At 38.7% G+C, this 18,727-nt stretch overlaps 1 protein-coding gene across 2 annotated transcripts in view; it reads right to left on the bottom strand.

Annotated features, from left to right (window-relative positions):
* Window positions 1-1,508, bottom strand: part of pvrl2l (PVR cell adhesion molecule related 2 like) — a 330,379-nt gene extending 328,871 nt beyond the window's left edge. Inside the window, exon 1 of one of the 2 annotated variants that reach the window (XM_049476204.1) lies at window positions 998-1,508. In XM_049476204.1, coding sequence (XP_049332161.1) covers window positions 998-1,046 — 49 coding nt within the window. In that variant the 5' untranslated portion in view covers window positions 1,047-1,508. The remainder of the gene's footprint in view (window positions 1-997) is intronic. The other variant, XM_049476205.1, reaches the window with a different exon arrangement.
* Between the last annotated feature and the right edge of the window lie 17,219 nt (window positions 1,509-18,727).

The following is an 18,727-nucleotide window of genomic DNA, read 5'->3' as shown; positions in this document are numbered from 1 at the left end:
AACATACATATACGATGCACAAAATGATCATCCATCATTAAATCGTGACCGAATATATATACAGCTCTGGAAAAAAATAGTTCATAAATCAATATTTGGCGGAATAATAACTGGTTTTCAATCACAGTTTTCGTGCACTGTGGCATGTTCTCCTCCACCAGTTTTACATACTGCTTTTGGATAACTTTATGCCACTCCTGGTGCAAAAAAACAAGCCACAGCTTGGTTTGATGGCTTGTGAGCCATCATCCATCTTCCTCTTGATTATATTCCAGAGGTTTTCAATTTGGTAAAATCAAAGAAACTCATCATTTTTAAGTGGTCTCTTATTTATTTATTTATTGTGGGGTTTTTTTTCAGCACTGTATATATATATAAAGAAAATAGTAGGAGAGTTAACTGGCTCCCCTTATCCAATAAAAAAACAACCTGTAAATTAATAGATGCATGTACATAGCCTATAAGAAATGATGAAGGAAAAAAAAACAAGCAGCAGCAGTAGGCTGGCTAAGGTGGCAGATCCTTTTTGATCGAGCGGATTAGATTAGATAGAGCAAGTGTTTAGGATCAATCCCACCTGCTGCTGTTTGTTTGGAGCACGAAACAGCCCGAGAGGAAGCCACACCTTGCGTTAACATGGCGCACCAAAACTAGCTAGAAGAAGTATAAGCCTAATGATGGTGATGGCGAGGAATGGGGGGGGAGTCAATGGGGTAATAACTATGATGAGAAAAAAATCACAGGAAAGCCCCCGGAATAATTTATGCTACGTGAAACAGCAGCAGCAGCAGGCTGTCCCATAATAGGCAATCCCATAACCAATATCTAATTTATATTTACGTGCGGCAGCAGCAGCACATCCAGCTCGGTCCGCGCGGGACGCCTGACTCACTAATCAGCCTCGTGCAATTAAGCAGACTGCATTCTCCTACATTGTTGCGCCTCCAGGTGCACAAACTGCTACAAGACAAAAAAATAAACATGCTACTGTAGTTACCTTGGCAGGACAGAAGAATGACGCCAAAATACAGCCAGCAGTTCCCCATTTTAAAGTCGAAACCGTCAGCAGAAGAAGCTCGACAACCCTTCTTTCTTTTAAAGCCCACACAGTCCAGTACACAATCCTCCTGCTCACAGGCTCACGCGCTCGCTCTTCTCAGTCAGTCATTAACGTCCCTCGCGCGCCGCGCAGGCTGCTCGCGCTACTTTCACGCGCACTTGTGTGGTTCAGCCGCTGAGCGAGAGAGAGGGATTAGAAAGCTCTGAGCACGCGCTTCTTTATTGTTTTCTTTGCCTGTTCTTTATTCAGTCTCCAGTCAGCTCCTCCAAACAGGAAACATCTCAGAGTCTCGCACTCCCGCTCTTCCTCCGTGCCCGCGTGGTCGCCTCGGCCCCGCAAACAGGTAAATCTAACTAATGTTTGCAGAACGTTCGCGAGAAGCGGCGCGTGCGGGCTACTGAGACAGCCTCCAGACTCCTGTGGCTGAAGCGATTGGCGTTAAAGGGGCGTGGCTGTTGACTCTGACGTAACGCCGTGTCACACAAACTGGCCAAACCCAGACTGAGAGTCTCTCAGTAAAAAAAGGTGGCTGAAGCTACTGTATCCTTCAGGTTTCATTCAGGTCCCTCCAAAACTAGCCTTCAGCTCCTCCAGTAGCTCTACAGTAGCCTCTACCCTTCATGAAAACATGGACACATCCCCTCTCTAAATACAAGAGCGTTTATATCGTGTACAAGTTACTTTAGGGGGCGTGTCAATAAAACAATAACTGGTTTTTACTCTCATACATAGCAGATGGAATTTTACTTATACTAAGTACAGAGAATAATATAATATCTCTAGCTTATAGTTTAACTAATTAATGCTCATACTTTTCTCTGTGTTAGTGTGTTTTGTTTGCATTAATTGTATATACAGCTCTGGAAAAAAATTAAGAGATCACTTCAGTCTCTGAATTAATTTCTCTGATTTTGCTATTTATAGGTATATGTTTGAGTAATATTAACATTGTTGTTTTATTCTATAAACTACGGACATTTCTCCCAAATTCCAAATACAAATATTGTCATTTATTTGCAGAAAAAACATATTCATGTTCATACAGTTTTAAGATTTCAGAAATCAATATTTGGTAGAATAACCCTGGTTTTTAATCACAGTTTTCATGCATCTTGGCATGTTCTCTTCCACCAGTCTTACACACTGCTTTTGGATAACTTTATGCCACTTCTGGTGCAAAAATTCAAGCACTTCAACTTGGTTTATTGGCTTGTGATCATCCATGTTCCTCTTGATTGCATTCAGAGGTTTTCAATTTGGTGAAATCAAAGAAACTATTAGTTTTAACGTGGTCTCTTATTTTTCTTTCCAGAGCTGTATATATAAAAATTAAGGAAATAAATTATGGTGCCATGATTTCATATAATGGCTTAACAGTTAAAGAATCAAAATATACAATTGCAAACATATCTAAAAAAAAAAAAGGAAATATAACATGGCTAATTACAAAAGAAAGTCTCCATGTAAGAAATCCTTTAAAATGGGACTATAAAACAAATAGCCCTGTATATTGTATACTAAACTGTGCCCAATTAGTGGATCATTTTTGTTTGAATGTTATAGATTAAAGAAAGTATTAGATGAATTAAATCAAATTAATGATAAAATAACAATATAGAATATAGAATGTAGAATAGTAAGCCTCACTAAATCTCATAGGGAAATTATTTGGCTGATAATTTGTATGGTTAAATATAAACTATGGAAAACAAGATGTAAAATTGCCATAGAAAATGTAAATATTTCAGTGGAAGTGTTTTTAAACAGACGGTTATGGTTGAACTTAAAAAAAGGTCAATTTGTCTCCTTTTTGCTGATAATAATTTTTTTTTCTTTTAACATTTTTATATTGTTTTGTAAGTTAAAAATATAGTAAAGTGTATAATGCGTATATTGGATGTGTCTTTGCATATTGTGTTGAAATGTATGTTTTAATAAAAAATTTAATCCTCAACCGAGTGCCATTACAGTTTTCACACCTGCTTAATTGTACCACACTGAGGGTACAAACAAACTAGAGTCCATTTTAACTAGACCAAATAGTGCCTAGGCTTGGACTATACAGCATTTTAAATGGAAATTTTCCATTAATATGAAAACATAGTCTACAACTAGAATTAATGTACACAGTAACGCAGTCATTTTTGAACATATCATTGTGTAATAGAGCTTATCAAGGTTTGCTCATGTGGTTCTATTAGCTATTGCTGAATGATGGTTCTTGACGCAGTGCCGTCTGTAGGATTGGAGATCACAAGTGTTTAGAGCTTAGAGGCAGCTTAGACTTGCACTCTTGCCCTTTACACACCAAAATTCCTCCTGATCCCTTAAATCATTTAATGATTCTATGTAATATAGAGGGAGATAAGATATCTAAATCCCTTCCAGAGATCCTCTGCCTATCTTTGCTGTTCAAAGATTTGTGGATACATCTTTTGTACCAAAACATCAAACAAGTGTTGACATCACTTGTTTAAAATCACATCATTATTTAGATTTTATTATACTTTATTTGTAGCCCTAAACTGCTGTCCTGTTCCAACTTAGTTTGGAATGTATTGCAGGCCTTAAATGCAGGAATGGATGTTTTTGAACAAACAATTAAGTTGATTAAATGCACTGTTGGATTTTATTTGTGTTGTATACGTTGACGCCCCTGTTTTCTCTAACTATCACCACAGAGAAATCAGTAAGGATTGTAAGCACTGAAATATTGCTGTGAAAAGAGGGGAATTGTTTTTTTTTTAAGATGAGTGACAGGGCACTCTGTTGCTTTTGTCAGCTGGTGACTACAAATGCTGTTTACATTTATTGGCCTTGTGCTATTTTGTTGTCTAATATCAAGGTTACACAGATAAAATGCTCTTTGTCCATCATGCTGCTGTACTGAGAAAGAAATTGTTCCTCTCTAGCAGGCAGTTTATGGTTTTGCTTCCTGTTAAGTGCACACCTACACAGTACTTTTCTTGAGATAAGTGGACTGTTTAAGACCTTATTTGTGCAGACATGTATTTTCCCTTTGTGGCACATTCAGTCAAAAACATGCTAATATACAGTATTCGGCAGTGTTTCTGAAGCCTTCTGTCAGAGCTGCATTGGGTAGGGTGAAAAATCCAGCACACGACCAGCTTGGGATTGAATGGTCTAATCTGGTCATTGAAAGATAAGATACTTGATCTGGTCACATTATTCAGTTTGGAAGAATTATATTTTTTTGTTAAGCTAAATGTCATTTTATTATATTATTCCTGATTAAGTTAAACATTTTTTAACTAATTATTTAACCTCCATTTTACAACATATATTATTCAGAATTACTTAAGGACAAACATCTCTGGAAGCCAAACATATTTATTCTTAAAAAAATATATAAACTGTGGTGCTTCTGATGCCGCTGGTACAAGAGCTACTGCAAACATGGAAATATCATTAGTGCAAAGTTATTTTCTACATGCTAGGTGCAGCTACACATTGTCACAAGAGAAATAGCCAAAACTCATGAACTGTCTGTCACTTTAAAGCGGCAGACCGTATTATTTTGTTTCTAAACTGAAAGCAGAAGCATTTCTGAGTCGAGAAGGCATAAAATATTGTGTTTAATGGTGCCAGTGTGCTGACACGACCATTTCTGCTAAACCTAATTGTCACTTTAAATATCTTAGTTTTATTATGAACTACCTAGGCTATTGTGAGTCCTGTGGCTGACTGTCTACCTGTCCTGGACTCTAGTTCTCTCCCTAAACACTGAATTTCCCAGAATGCACCAGTCTCTAACCTCCCTGAATCACATAACCCTTTGGCGTTCCGGCTCACCTGACTGTTCCTATTGTCATTTCCTGTGTCCTCTTGTATAAATACCCCTCTGTTTCTGTTCCCCGTTGCCGAGTATTGATCATATATCCATAGCTTTCCTACACTGCGTTTCTTTTGTGTTTTGTTTGTTTGCTACTTTGTTACGGACCTTGTTTTGTTATTTGGACTACTCTTTTGCCTTACCCTTTTGTATTGTTTTGGATTATCCTGTTTTTCTCTGGTGTGTAGGGTTTTACTGCCCTGTTTATTATGCCTGTGATGCATGATTTCCAGTAACACTTATCAGTGAGTGTTCATATAAACCACCACTTCCTCAGAAAAAAAACCTTTGAAATGCATGAACATGAACTAACCTCTAAATGATCCAGAATGCAGCAGCACGTCTGGTCTTCAACCAGCCAAAAGGGGAACACGTCACCCCACTGCTCATTGAGCTCCATTGGTTACCAGTTGATGCTCGTATCAAATTCAAAGCTCTTACAATCGCCTACAAGGTGATGACAGAACAGCTCCTTCCTACCTGCACTGATCACTTCTGAAGGCTTACGCCACCTCCCGACCGCTGCGCTCCTCCAATGAATGCTTGTCGCTTTACCAAACAAACATTCACACAAAGCAATCCAGACTGTTCTCATACAGAGTTCCCCAATGGTGGAACAAACTTCCTTCCACTTCCAGATCAGGAGAATCTCTCACTATCTTTAATAAACTCCTGAAGACAGTGCTCTTCACAGTGCACTTACTCTCTTAACACCTCTAACACACTAACTACTTCTAACCTCATTTCCTTCTTCCCCACCTTCACTCCTCTATCCTGTTATTTCCCTTTGACCTCCTTTAGGTCCTATCTAAAGATGTTTTTACCTTAATTTCTATTACTTTTGTACTTCACTATTGTAAGTCGCTTTGGACAAAAGTGTCTGCCAAATGTAATGTAATGTAATGTAATGTAATGCAATCTCCAAAAGGCTGTGGCCTGCTGTTCACAATTAATGCTAGTAAAGGTGTTAAAGTGACGCCAATTAAGCTTGTATTGCATGAATATAACCATGTCCTGTTCTTGTTTTTCTCGACAGCTTCGTGCATAGTCTAGTAATCTCTATGCAAAGATTCTAGGAATTGTGTCACTAGCAGTATGGCTTGTGTGGCTCACTCCTTGAGCTCAATTAATCTAGACATGAATGACTAAGCACTCTGTGTGAGCTGCTCTGGATAAGAGCGTCTGCTAAATGTCATAAATGTAGGTAAATGACTCACCCAGACTCTTCAAATCTTGTCGGAAAACATAGCAGTTATGAGAACATTAAAATAACTGATGCCCACAACTCAGAAAAAGGCAAGCAGATGACGGCAAAGGGTTTTCAGGTCCCTGGTTTACTCAGTTTGTAATGTAATTAAATAGCGGTTAACATGAACAAACTGTAGAGGTCAGGAAGGCAGAGGAAACTTTGAGAGAACTGCTCGTAAAGAAGCTAGACAGACAGATTAAAGCCTCTGCTTGACTGCATAGATCTTTATTAAAAGTAAAAAGGCTCTGGAGAAGTGATGCACTGTTCTGCTCTTCAGCAACAAAGATCACCTCACTCTAAAGTGTTAGAGTCTGCAAGATTGGCAAGTAAGTAAGCAGATACTTGAAGGATAACTTCAACCTTCTTTTAATGATCAATGACTGTTTGCAAACAAGGCTGACAACCAGACTACGGGTGAGTCCCAATTGCGTACTGAGAATGTAGTATGTAGTATAGATAAATGTAATAAAGGAGAACTCTGGCGTAAAATAGACTTTTGGTGTAGTAAAACATGATAAAAAGTACTTACCTTTGATGAATAGCACACTTCCATTCTCCCACAGCGTTCCAAGATCCAGAAATTTTAACAGTTTGTCCAAACACCCTTCAGACTGGGTGACACGGGACATAATTCTGCCCGATAAATCGTTTTTTCCAGTGTTATCCAGGTTCAAAGTAGCTCCACACCTCCTTGCTAGAATCCAGAGAGCCCTGACATTTAAAACGAGGCATTAATAACTTAAAAAGTGCACAAGTAGCTGATTAAAAACCTCTGTTTACATCCCGTAACACTAGCTTCAGTTCCGAGCACCACCTTATTTGTATTTATAATGTCATAGACATATATATACATAGACTCTCCATAGCGTGGCAGCTGCCGCCAGGAGGCAGGCTATGCGGAGTCTATGTATATACATGCCTATGTTATTATCAGTTAAGAGATGGCGGCGCATTTCTGGATATTGGAACACTGTGGGAGGATGGAGGTGTGCTATATATCAAAAGTAAGTACTTTTTTTATCTTGTTTTACTGCACCAAAAGTTAATTTTACACCGGTGTTCTCCTTTAAAGTTGATTATACTCAAATATCAATGATACATATTTAGAACTGGTTGTTTTTTTTTCACTGTGATTATGCTGTACACTGTACTCCACAATGCAATGCCAAATGGAACAGGAGGAGCTACTCACACTTGGAACAATACTAGTGTCAGGTAGGGAGCATGAAGGAGACGAGGAGAGCAGACACACTTGCAAATATTTATTTATAAGTATTTATTGAAATGAATAATAATAAACAAACAAAAGAACCAAACAACTAAGAAACACAGAGTACATAAGAATAATGCAAACACGTAACCTGACTGATGACAGGACGTACAATAACAGATGAGGAACACAGGCACAAAGGGAATATATATATATACACACGGACAAGGACAGGAAACACCTGGGACCAGGTAACAAGGAGGTGGAGCTACAAATGAACAGGTGAGCAACAGGGGCGGAGAGACGTGATAAACACAGGGCATGCACAGAGGAGGGTAAAAAAAAAATACAGGGACACACAAAAGAGAAGCAAAAACAGACTATGTAACTAGAAATAAATTGTGGATAACGATGCAGCATTTCATTGAAATTAACTGCAGCAGGCATCTGGAGAATTATAGTTTTTATTGAAGTATTAGTAACATATATAAACATACAAAATGCAAAACATTATTTTAAACCATTAAATATGAAAGAAAAAAAGGAAAATGAATGAATAAATAAAGAAATAAATCTACTGAAGAATGCTTCATGCTTTCTCAATTCTTTTTAGTACAAAATGGGTTTGTATATTAATATTTTGTGTACTAACCTTCCAAACCCACACTTTTTAGTTTTAGCTTATAGTATGTACCTTATAGTATTAGAATATAATATGCAATTGGGACACAGCCCTTATGATTTCTGGCTATTATCCAGGGCCACTGGACTCCCCCTGTTGCTGAAATTAAAAAAAAAATGCATTTTGGAAACAAGTTCAATGACAATTCACTTTTGGCAACAATGAGCAAAGAAATGTTCAAATAAAAAAAAAAGGTGAAATAGACACATCTCTAACTGTGAAACATGGGGGTGGGTGGAGCATGCTTTGGGCTTCCGTTGCTCCAGCAGCCCAGGAAATATAAGATTAAATTCAATACGTGTAAACCCTGGAAGCAAACATCATACAATTATACTGTCTGTAAAATAGAAGCTGAATCAAGCTGAAAGCGCTACCTGAAGAGGCACAAGCTGAAGGTTTCGCTATGGCCTTCACAGTCCCCTGACCTAAACACTGAAACTCTGTGAATTGTGATAATGTAGCAGATTGTATGGACACTATGTTTCATAGCACAAACGTTTTCTATCGACATGCAAGGCCATTAAGTCAAGGACACATTTCGTGGTGTAGAACATTTTTATTACAGTTCTGGCAGCCGATTACAGGCTGCTGCTGTGAAAAAACAAAGACAATCTGCCTTAATTATCTTGCATTTGAAAGTGGCTGAATGTGTGGATTATATAAATGTATTGTTGATCTATTGTTCATTATTCATTTTAAGAGTGAAAACTTGAAAGATGTAGTGTGAATTTTGGTAGCTGGAAGTTAAAGAGCCTAAACCAGGGAAATTTTACTTTTTATGTCATGTTGTATTTCTTTTTTTAATGTTGTGTTGCACATAACACTAATCTATACTCACTGTTTTCTATCAAAATAGAGCATGAACCAGCCAATGAACAAGTTTACAAGACAATCAAACAGTAGCTTAGCCCCACCCACTTCACTGAAAAAAAATTTTTATTTAACTTTGTAGAAATGGTTTGTGACATAAAAATGTCAATATCAAATAAAAAATAAAAATGTTAAACACAGGCTTCCAATACAATAAACAAAAACAATTAAGTATTTTAGTTAATTGGATTTGATTGGACTTTATACTAGAGAATTAGATTCTTCTTTAGTGTGCATTACTGCATTTTTTATATTTTTGTTTTACTGGAATATTACTCAGGTCTGAAATGGTTAAACTATTAACTATTAATGACTGATAGCAAAGTTGGATGTTTTTATATACATATAGGCAAGGCGAGAGTTTTTATAGTGACTTTCATACACAGTGGCAATTCAAAGTGCTTCATATAAACAGGGATAAAATACAAAGACGGAAAAAACAAATTATATGTGGAAAAATGCAAAGTTATAAAACTTCTGGTAGCACAGCAATGACTTAGCAACACCTGTGCAACCACCTGAGACACAATAGAAATCAACTGAGATACCATAGCGTGTGCTGGGCAAAACTATAGCAACTACTAAGCAACATCATGGCAACCACCTGAAATACCGTAGCAATTTCATTGTCACACTGTGGCAGCCATGTAGCGTCCATATAGCAACACCACAAAAACCACCTGGAATACCATTGCACCTTGTAACCATTTAGCAAACAACTGACATTCTATGGGAAACAACTTTAAACCAATTAGCAACACCGTAGAATCCAGTTAACACTAATATAACTGCCCATAATAGCAACAACATAGAAACCACCTAAGATTTCATAGTAAATGCTTAGCACCACCAGAGCAACCACCTAGTAGCCAGTTAGCAACACCATAGCCTCCAGGTAGCAACACAAACAAAACCGCCTGGAATAGCAACAACATAGGAATAACCTGAGATTCCATAGCAACCGCTTAGCACCTCCATAGCAACCACCTAGTAGCCACTTAGCAATACCATAACATCCAGGTAGCAACACAAACAAAACCGTATGGAATAGCAACAACATAGGAACTACCTGAGATTCCATAACAAATGCTTTGCACCACCATAGCAACCACCTAGTAGCCACCATAGCAACCACCTGGAATACCATAACATGTTAAAACAGCCTAGTAAGTGCATGAAAGTTGAATCCATTTTTTTCAGCTGTCAACCACTCTTATTTTCTTTAGAAAATGAACTTTTCTAGTTTAAATAAATGCAAACATATTCCTTATAAGGCAATGCATATAAATCAAATCTGATTTGATTGTGTGATACATGCATATATGCAGCTTTCTGATTGGAAACAGTTTTTGCATTGCATTGTAATTTCTTTCATTTTCTCATATAGGAATAAATGGGATGTAAAAGGTTTAGCCCCCTCTAAATGCAACAATTCAATACATTCTTATCACCCATTCATCAGCATTTGCTACCACAGGAACCACTTAGCAAAACCTGTGCAACCACCCGAGACACAATAGCAAAGACCTGGGATACCATTTTGTGCGCAGAGCAACCACCTAGGACCAACTTAGTAACACCATACCCAACCCTCAATATATCATAGCAACCACCTCAGATACCACAGCAACCACCTGGCAACCGTGTAGCAACACCAAAGCAGCCAGGTAGCAACCACCTGGAATACCATAGCATGTTAAAACAGCCTAGAAACCGCCTAGAAGCTGAATCCACCTCAGATGTTCAATCTTTTTTATTTATTTGGGAAATGTACTTTTCTAGATTTAATAAATGCAAACATATTCCTTTAAGGCAATGCATATAAATCAAAGCCTTATTTGGAAACACCTAGGCAGACAGTCTGAGTCCCTGATCAAAACAATAGAACTAATTAAGCAAATCAACTGAAGCAGTGGAGTGATGCACTCAGTGTTGGCTGTTGATTTTTCACTGACGTTAAATGTATGCTAATTACTTACCTCACTGTGCCATCTATTGACAGGTTCATGCTATTGCATACAGCACTTTCTTACACCTACGTGACCTTGGCTCAACTGGATCCTTCGGGATGGAAATAAAGCTCATTGACATGCAAGCTATGTCTGCACCCTGGCTTATGAAATTGATCTTACTCATTCTGCAATTAGTTCATTTACTACAATTATCTACAGTGGCTCAATCAAGTACCAGTATAATTCAGATCAGTAACGAGTTAAATTAACGACCACATTCTATCCTATAGTCTCTAATTGTTCATAGTCTAGACCACACCGGATACACGTAGGAAACTCTACATCACATTGGGTCACTTTGGGTAAGAGGTCACTGCTAAGTCCACCACATCGATTCAGTTCTTGCCCACGGGAGGCACTAAAAGTGCAGAGAGAAGCACTCGAGAGCACCTCTTATAACAATGACAGATGGGACATCTTCCTTATTCACTGTCCTCACAGGCACACGAGGACTGCTGTACCTCCTGTGAACCAGTTGATGGAGTGCTGGGGATGTTTTATTCTGTTCCAGAGAAACAGTTAATTATGCAAACTGCAGGCAAGTAAAAAGCAGAATATTTTACTTAAATATATCAATAAAAAAAGCTTCATATCTAGTGGTACATATTAAGTTTCTTATAAAAAAAATAATGTTAGAATAAATACATACTATATTAATACAAAACTATATTAATGGATGGCACTATATATATGGAACTATATATAGTTATAGTGTATATATAGAGTTTGAAGGTTCAATTATCAGGGTAAGAGCACAGTTTTGCTCAAAATATTGCAATGCACACAACATTATGGGTGACATACCAGAGTTCAAAAGAGAAAAAATTGTTGGTGCACGTCTTGCTGGCGCATCTGTGACCAAGACAGCAAGTCTTTGTGAAGTATCAAGAGCCACGGTATCCAGGGTAATGTCAGCATACCACCAAGAAGGACCAACCACATCCAACAGGATTAACTGTGGACACTGTAAGAGGAAGCTGTCTGAAAGGGATGTTCGGGTGCTAACCCGGATTGTATCCAAAAAACATAAAACCAAGGCTGCCCAAATCACGGCAGAATTCAATGTGCAGCTCAACTCTCCTGTTTCCACCAGAACTGTCCGTCGAGACAATAAATTATTGTGGTCTAAAACCAGGTGTTTCAGTTTCATTGTCCAACCCCTATATATATATATATATATATATATATATATAAAGAGGTGTGAAAATCCGATTTGATCCTTATATATTTATTTTGTTTTTGCATTTTTCAGATTATCAAACAAACATTAATATCAGACTGATATAACCTGAGTAAATATAAAAAGCACTTTTTAAAATGATGATTTCATTTATTTAGGGGAAAAAACAATCTAGCCTTTTGTGGAACTTGTGGTTTCTGAGGCTGGTACTTCTGACAAACTACTTATCCTGTGCAACAGAGCAAACTCTTGCTCTTCCTTTCCTGGGGTGTTCCTGATGAGAGCCAGTTTCATCATAACATTTTTCATGGTCTTTGCGACTCCACTTGAGGAGACTTTCAAAACTTCTTGAAATGTTTTCAGATTGACTGACCTTCATTTCTGAAAGTTTTTTTTCTTTACTTAGTTGAGTAGTGCTTTCTGTAATATGGATTAGGACATAAAATAGAGCTATTAACTGGATACCAACTGATGCTCTCAAACACATTAAGAGGACAAGAAATTCAAGGAATGAACTTTAGCACTTCTATTAACTAGAACCTATTTCAGGTGCAAAGCAGTCATCTACGCAAACTTTAAGGTGATATAATATATAAAACATTTTTTTTTGTTTAACACCTTTGTCAACTAAATAATTCCACATGTTTTTATTCATTTGATAACTTTAGTATTCATCTAAAATGCAAAAAAATATATAAATAATGAAAAAATATTGGTACTGTATTTTGTAAAAGCTTCCAGGCCTGAAACAGGATAGTGCTAATACACTGTTCTGCAGTGTGTGACCAGCTCACTAAATAGATGATAAAGCTGGTCATCTAAGGCTAGCTTTTAACTTAGCACTGATAGCTGCATATGCCTGCAGGCCTGGTGGAGTCTGGTGGTGATTCGTATGCTCTTCATAAATACAGTTCTGCATTCTTGGGCAACTTTTAAAAACATCTTCTTTTAAATGTTCAGTCCATTATTGTCAGCATTGCACAAAAACTGGGAGAGGGGAGAGCAGTGGTACCAAGTCACATCAGATTATACCCTTTAGTATTGAGACGTGAAGACGCATTCCATTTAAACTTGCTAAATGTGATTGAGATCTGTCTCTGATATCGGATTGTGGTTCAGGTCATTGTATTATAGTACATCCTGGATTGTTTAAGTGGTGAAGTGAAATCTGGACATGGGACTATCTTCAAAACATATGCTAATACAACTGAAAATTATTTGGGAAAAAAAAAAAAAAAAACAAGACCGAATCTTCATTTTAAAGGTTTTCTTATAAAAAAAAAAAAGCCATTACACTGGACTCGATATAGCTCGGTTAAAAACCTGTGTTGCTTGCAACGTATCTAACTGCAAGCTGCTAATTATCCACTAATGTGCATGAAGTAGAAATTACATATTACTGATGAAAGTAAAAAAAAAAATACTGTAATGTACTTTAAAAGTTTTTTCATTTTTTTTTCATTTTCTGTGTATAGTTTTAAAATACGTTTTATTATTAAGCATAGTGTCTTTTACCTTGGCCTTATTGCAAAAGTAAGATATGTAATTAAAAACATGAATAAAAACGACTAAGAACACTGAAAGAATTGTATTTCTTAGCTGTTCCCACTCTCTAACTATAAACTTTAAAAACTTTACCATGAAATATAATTATTAAAATCCTTCAGATATGTATTTTTTGTTGCATTTTTGTGTAACTCCAAATCCCATCTATGCTTAAAAATATTATTTTCATAATAAATACATAATATTTAAGTTAAAATACAGATTATAGTTGTGTCCCTGGGTTTCACTGAGTTCTGTTACTGTAACACATTACCCCATCTGAAACATCTGGAACATTCTACAAGTCACATCTACAACTGGAAGTGACATCAGCTGGTTCTTCTGAAGATCATGGGAAGACCAAAATTAAGTTCCCTCATTTGTTTTTCTGTATATTTGATCTTATTGTAACTCTGACTGAGGAGCTCAAACACTCATTCCTGTTAGCTATATTAATTCTTGGATAATATTGGTTTATTTATAAAATACACATTTTGGGAAAATCACTAGAATGTGCTTAATGTCCTTATGTTATAAGCAAAGCCATCATTTAGCTTTTTTCATGTTTTTGCTAATTCTATGCTAACAACTTGTTCCTGTTACTCAAAACATAAAAAGTAACAGGAGTGAGTGCATTTAACAAGAATCATTTTTTATGTCAGAAATCTCAATTATTTGAACATGCAGTCAACCATTTCTTTAAAATAAAGACTTTCTTCAGAGAAAATCAAAGGAATTATTAGACTGTCACATGAGTTTTGTAACCTTCTCCAGATTAGAAACCTTAAGTAAAGCTGCCTCAGTTTGACCAGTATATGTTTTGAATAGCTAAATATATGTGCTATTAGATTTAGAGTTGAAAAAAGATAAAATGGCACCCATTCTTTTAACACTCATATTAAATGCCATTGGCTCAGTGCTACAGGCATTTCAGATAGGAATATTGGAATGCTGTGTTAAATATAGTACTTAAATATGCAACTGCAGGTAATTTGGTCAGCAGCAGTTATTTTACTAATTGCCGTTGTTTTAAGCACTCATTCATCTCTGTTCAAAACATAAGTTTAGCAAATAAACAGGTTTTATATGGCCATGACCTTCTTCCCATTAAGCTTCACCAGACGTCTCTGATAAAATGCATTGTTATGTAGATTTCTGCTGTAGTCAGAGGCAGAGCTCTTGTCAGGGATGCTGAATGTTTGTTTAGAAAATGTGTGTCTTTATCTAGTAAGAATAGTTTGCTGCTCCAGTGCTTATTCTGATAAGGTGCCATTGGCTGTGATTGAATGCTCACGGTTCTACAGTGCTCCACAATGTTCCCATCAACTGCTACAATAACAACAAAATATTCTATAATCTGACTCCCCACACCTTAGAAATGCAGTGATGAAGACGGGCAGTAGAGTTAGTTTCACAGTGCAGAACAGCCCGCTTTGTGGATGTTTATCTACTGCATGAATGTATAATGTGAGGAATCAGTAGTCAGTGTGAGCTTCGGCCAACAGACATTGTTTTTCTCACTTATATTTCTTCATTTACATGCTGTTCATCTATCCACGGTCTGCCCTCTATAACATTCATATACGTGAACATAGTCAGAAATAGAACTAACACAAAGTGCGCTGTGATAAATTGACTTATCAAACTCCAGGATATTTTCAGAATTCATTTTGATTAATAGCTACTCTTCTGACAGCAATGGTTCTCTATAAGCTGTTTAAGGCAGTTTGAAGTTTGAAGACTGATTACCCACACGCACAAGTTGAAATGTCAGGCTAAAATTGACTCTTATTCAGTCATGGGTTATATGGGGAACATGTTCTACTTCAGTTTCACTTTAGATTTAAAAGGAGTAGAATCTGATTTATGTCAGTCCATAAACTAAAACTAGATGAATTTTCTCTTCTAAACAGAGGTGTCAAGTTACCAAGTACAAATACTTTGTTATCTTACTTGAAACTCTTCCTCAACCTCCAGAGTCCACAGTAGCTAGTAAAAGAAAATATCCAAGAAAACGAGTCGATCAGGAAAAGCATTGTTTCTACATCAACTCGTGATTTTACTATTAATGGCCTCGACCAACTTGGCTCATGACCGCCCATAGACAGAGCTGAAGCCACGCAGCCAGGCACGTCTCGTCAGACAGGAGCTAACAGCACTAGGAACAACATGGCAGTACATTCCTGTGTTATTTGTGCAAATAACACATTGATGTTATATGCTTTGCCCATTAAATCAGAGCTAATGAACAAATGGTTAGAATTTGTCTATGGGACACCACCAGCGAAGTACAATTGAGATAGGTAGGTGTATGTTTAAAACAGTTCTCTTTACACTAGTTAAAGTAAAAATCTTTTAACTTTCTGGACCTAGACTATTCATCTCTGTGTGTAACTACAGGTTTACATAGGATCTCCGGTGGATTTTGCATTTACTAGACTAGGTCAGTGGCTGAACTGCACGTAGCAGGGCATTACTCATGTTGTAAAGTAACATATGACATTGCAAAGTCTGTTATTAGTGTAAAAATGTATTTATTTTAAAAAGTTTCTAACTGTTGTCCGTCTCGCTGATGTAGCAGTGCTGTTAGCCAATCAGAGGCGACATGTTTGCATGAATAAATATTTATGAGCAGGAGACGAAATCCTATTGTTTCTCCCCGACCACTTCTCCATCGTACTAAAGTAACAATATACTGAATTACTGAAGCTTTTTCATGAAAAAAACCCAGCTCACATAGCATTCATTCATAATAAAGACCACAACTAGACATTTTAAAATGAATGAAAAAACGATGGAATGCAACTTTTTTTAGTAGAAATTATGGTTATACATTACTGGAATAATTCTTTCAGACTCACACACATTTTTACACAACTATCTGTATTTTCTACTCCTTACATTTAAAAAATAGCTCTTTTAGCTTGTTTTCCATCACACCTGCACATCACATCACACTCTAGCAACAACATAGCAGACATTTGTAGTATGAAGATGAACCATGCAGAGACTTAAGAGAACTCAAGCTCTCGATATGTCCCAACTTAGCTTCTTTATTATATTTACATTAAATAAAAATGCATTTATTTTCTTTATTACCAGTCCCTGTCTGGGTGGAGTTTCCATGTCCTTCCCATGTATGCGTGGGTTTCCTCCCACAACCCAAAAACATGGAGATCAGGTAAACTGAATATGCTAGAAAGGACCCAGAAAAATTTAATACTCTAAATGATGTTATGTAATAACAAAAGTTTGGGAGAAGGACCACGCCCGAACTCTACGTTCTAACTCCACCCCGTATCAATCAACCGTCCTATAAATACCTCCCCTAACTAACTATCTCTCGTGACGAAAGTTCGCATCAGTCGAATCTGCCGCACCCGCCTGCTGGCATTAGCTTGTTCTCCGTCATGGACCTTTAACTCACCGCCTCCGACGAGGACCTCTTCCCTCCTAGCCAGCCTGTCTCCACTCCTGCTCCACCTCGCCGGGCTCGTCGTCTGAATTCCGTAATCTCCATTCCGGCTACTCCTGGTTCTACTCCGGCTACTGCTTATTCTTCCTCCCGGGTCGGTCGTCCTCACCAGTGCACCCCCGGATCTCAGCACTCCCGCCGCTCTTCTCCCCCTTCCCCTGCTCCTCCTGCGCGGGCTCGCCGCTCCAGACGCCCGTCTTCCTCGGCCGGCCTCGCCGGCCCTGGGCCCCTCTCTCCTAGTAAGTCCCAGCCTCCTTGCATGTCCGATTGGACTGTTGTTAAGCTGCAGCGGGTTTTTGAAGGACCGCGGCGTCCCTTTCCCCCGTTCTGCTCCAAAAGCGGAACTTTTCACTGAACCTCTGAACAGCGCACATGAGCCGCACCGGCGTCGCGGCCTGATGACGTCACCCGCTCAACTCGCCGCCGCTGCAGCTCTCGCGCCCCTGGCGCGGCACCAACTTCGCCTCAGCGCCTCGTCTCTCGTCCCTCTTCCCCTCAGTCGTCCAACTCCCCCTCCCTCAGTCGTCCAAACCCCCTCCCTCAGTCGTCCAACTCCCCCTCCCTCAGTCGTCCAAACCCCCTCCCTCAGTCGTCCAACTCCCCTCGCCGCTGCTGCAGCTCTCGCACCCCTGGCGCGGCACCAACTTCGCCTCAGCGCCTCGTTTCTCTCGTCTCTCTCGTTTCCCTCTTCCCCTAAGTCGTTCAAACCCCCTCTCTCAGTCATCCTCCTTCTCCATTTCTGCGTTCCTCCTGCTGTTCTCCAACAGTGTTGCCAACTTAGTTTTTGTTTGTTATTGAGAGTTTAAATGAACACAGATGCTCTTCAGTTTCTCCTCAGCGAGCAGCAGGTGCTGCCGCGAGCCCCGCCCACGACACTCACAGCGCAGTCTCAGTCAGACCACACACTCACACCGCCCTTCAAACACGCTGCAACGAACTGCACATACCTAAAGCCGCCGCTGACTGTCAAAAAAAAAAAAAAAAACTTAATCATGTAATTTACGTTAAAATGGAGTTATTTTCAGAAGTCTCTGCCTATTTATAAAAGCAACAGACGGAGTTCATTTGTAACATTTCTAACATTTAAGGGGTTTTAATCACAAATTGCAGCCAATGGCTACTTTCCTTACTGAGCAGTTGGCAACACTATTCTCCAACCCGTCCCTTCCAGCCAGCCTTTCTCCTTCCTTTACTCCGTCAATTCTCTCCCCGCCTCCTCTCTCGCCGTTTCTCACCGGGCTGCAGCACCCGCTCAGCTCCTTGCTGGAGCTTCATGACCTTCATTCTCCATCTACAGCGCCGCCCCCTCTCAGCTCGCGCTGCGGTTCATCTCCAACACTGGAACCCTGCTACATTCCAAGACGCCCCGGATCTGGAACTTCATTGACGTGTGTTGCGGGACGAAGCTCCCCATCCCGCGATGGGCCTGGCTGTCTAAGGCTGACGTGGTTTCGGCTTTCAAAATCCTCCCTCTCCATCCTGACTCCTGGCGCCTTTTCAGAGTCTGTTTTTCAGTTCACCTTGCTTTCGGGTGCAAAGTAACCCCAAGCTTCGACTCCTTTGCTAAGGCGCTCTGCTGGATTTGCTTAAC

Source organism: Astyanax mexicanus, chromosome 3, assembly GCF_023375975.1.
Source record: "Astyanax mexicanus isolate ESR-SI-001 chromosome 3, AstMex3_surface, whole genome shotgun sequence".
NCBI lineage: Eukaryota > Metazoa > Chordata > Actinopteri > Characiformes > Acestrorhamphidae > Astyanax > Astyanax mexicanus.
This window is presented reverse-complemented; position numbering and strand designations above follow the sequence as displayed.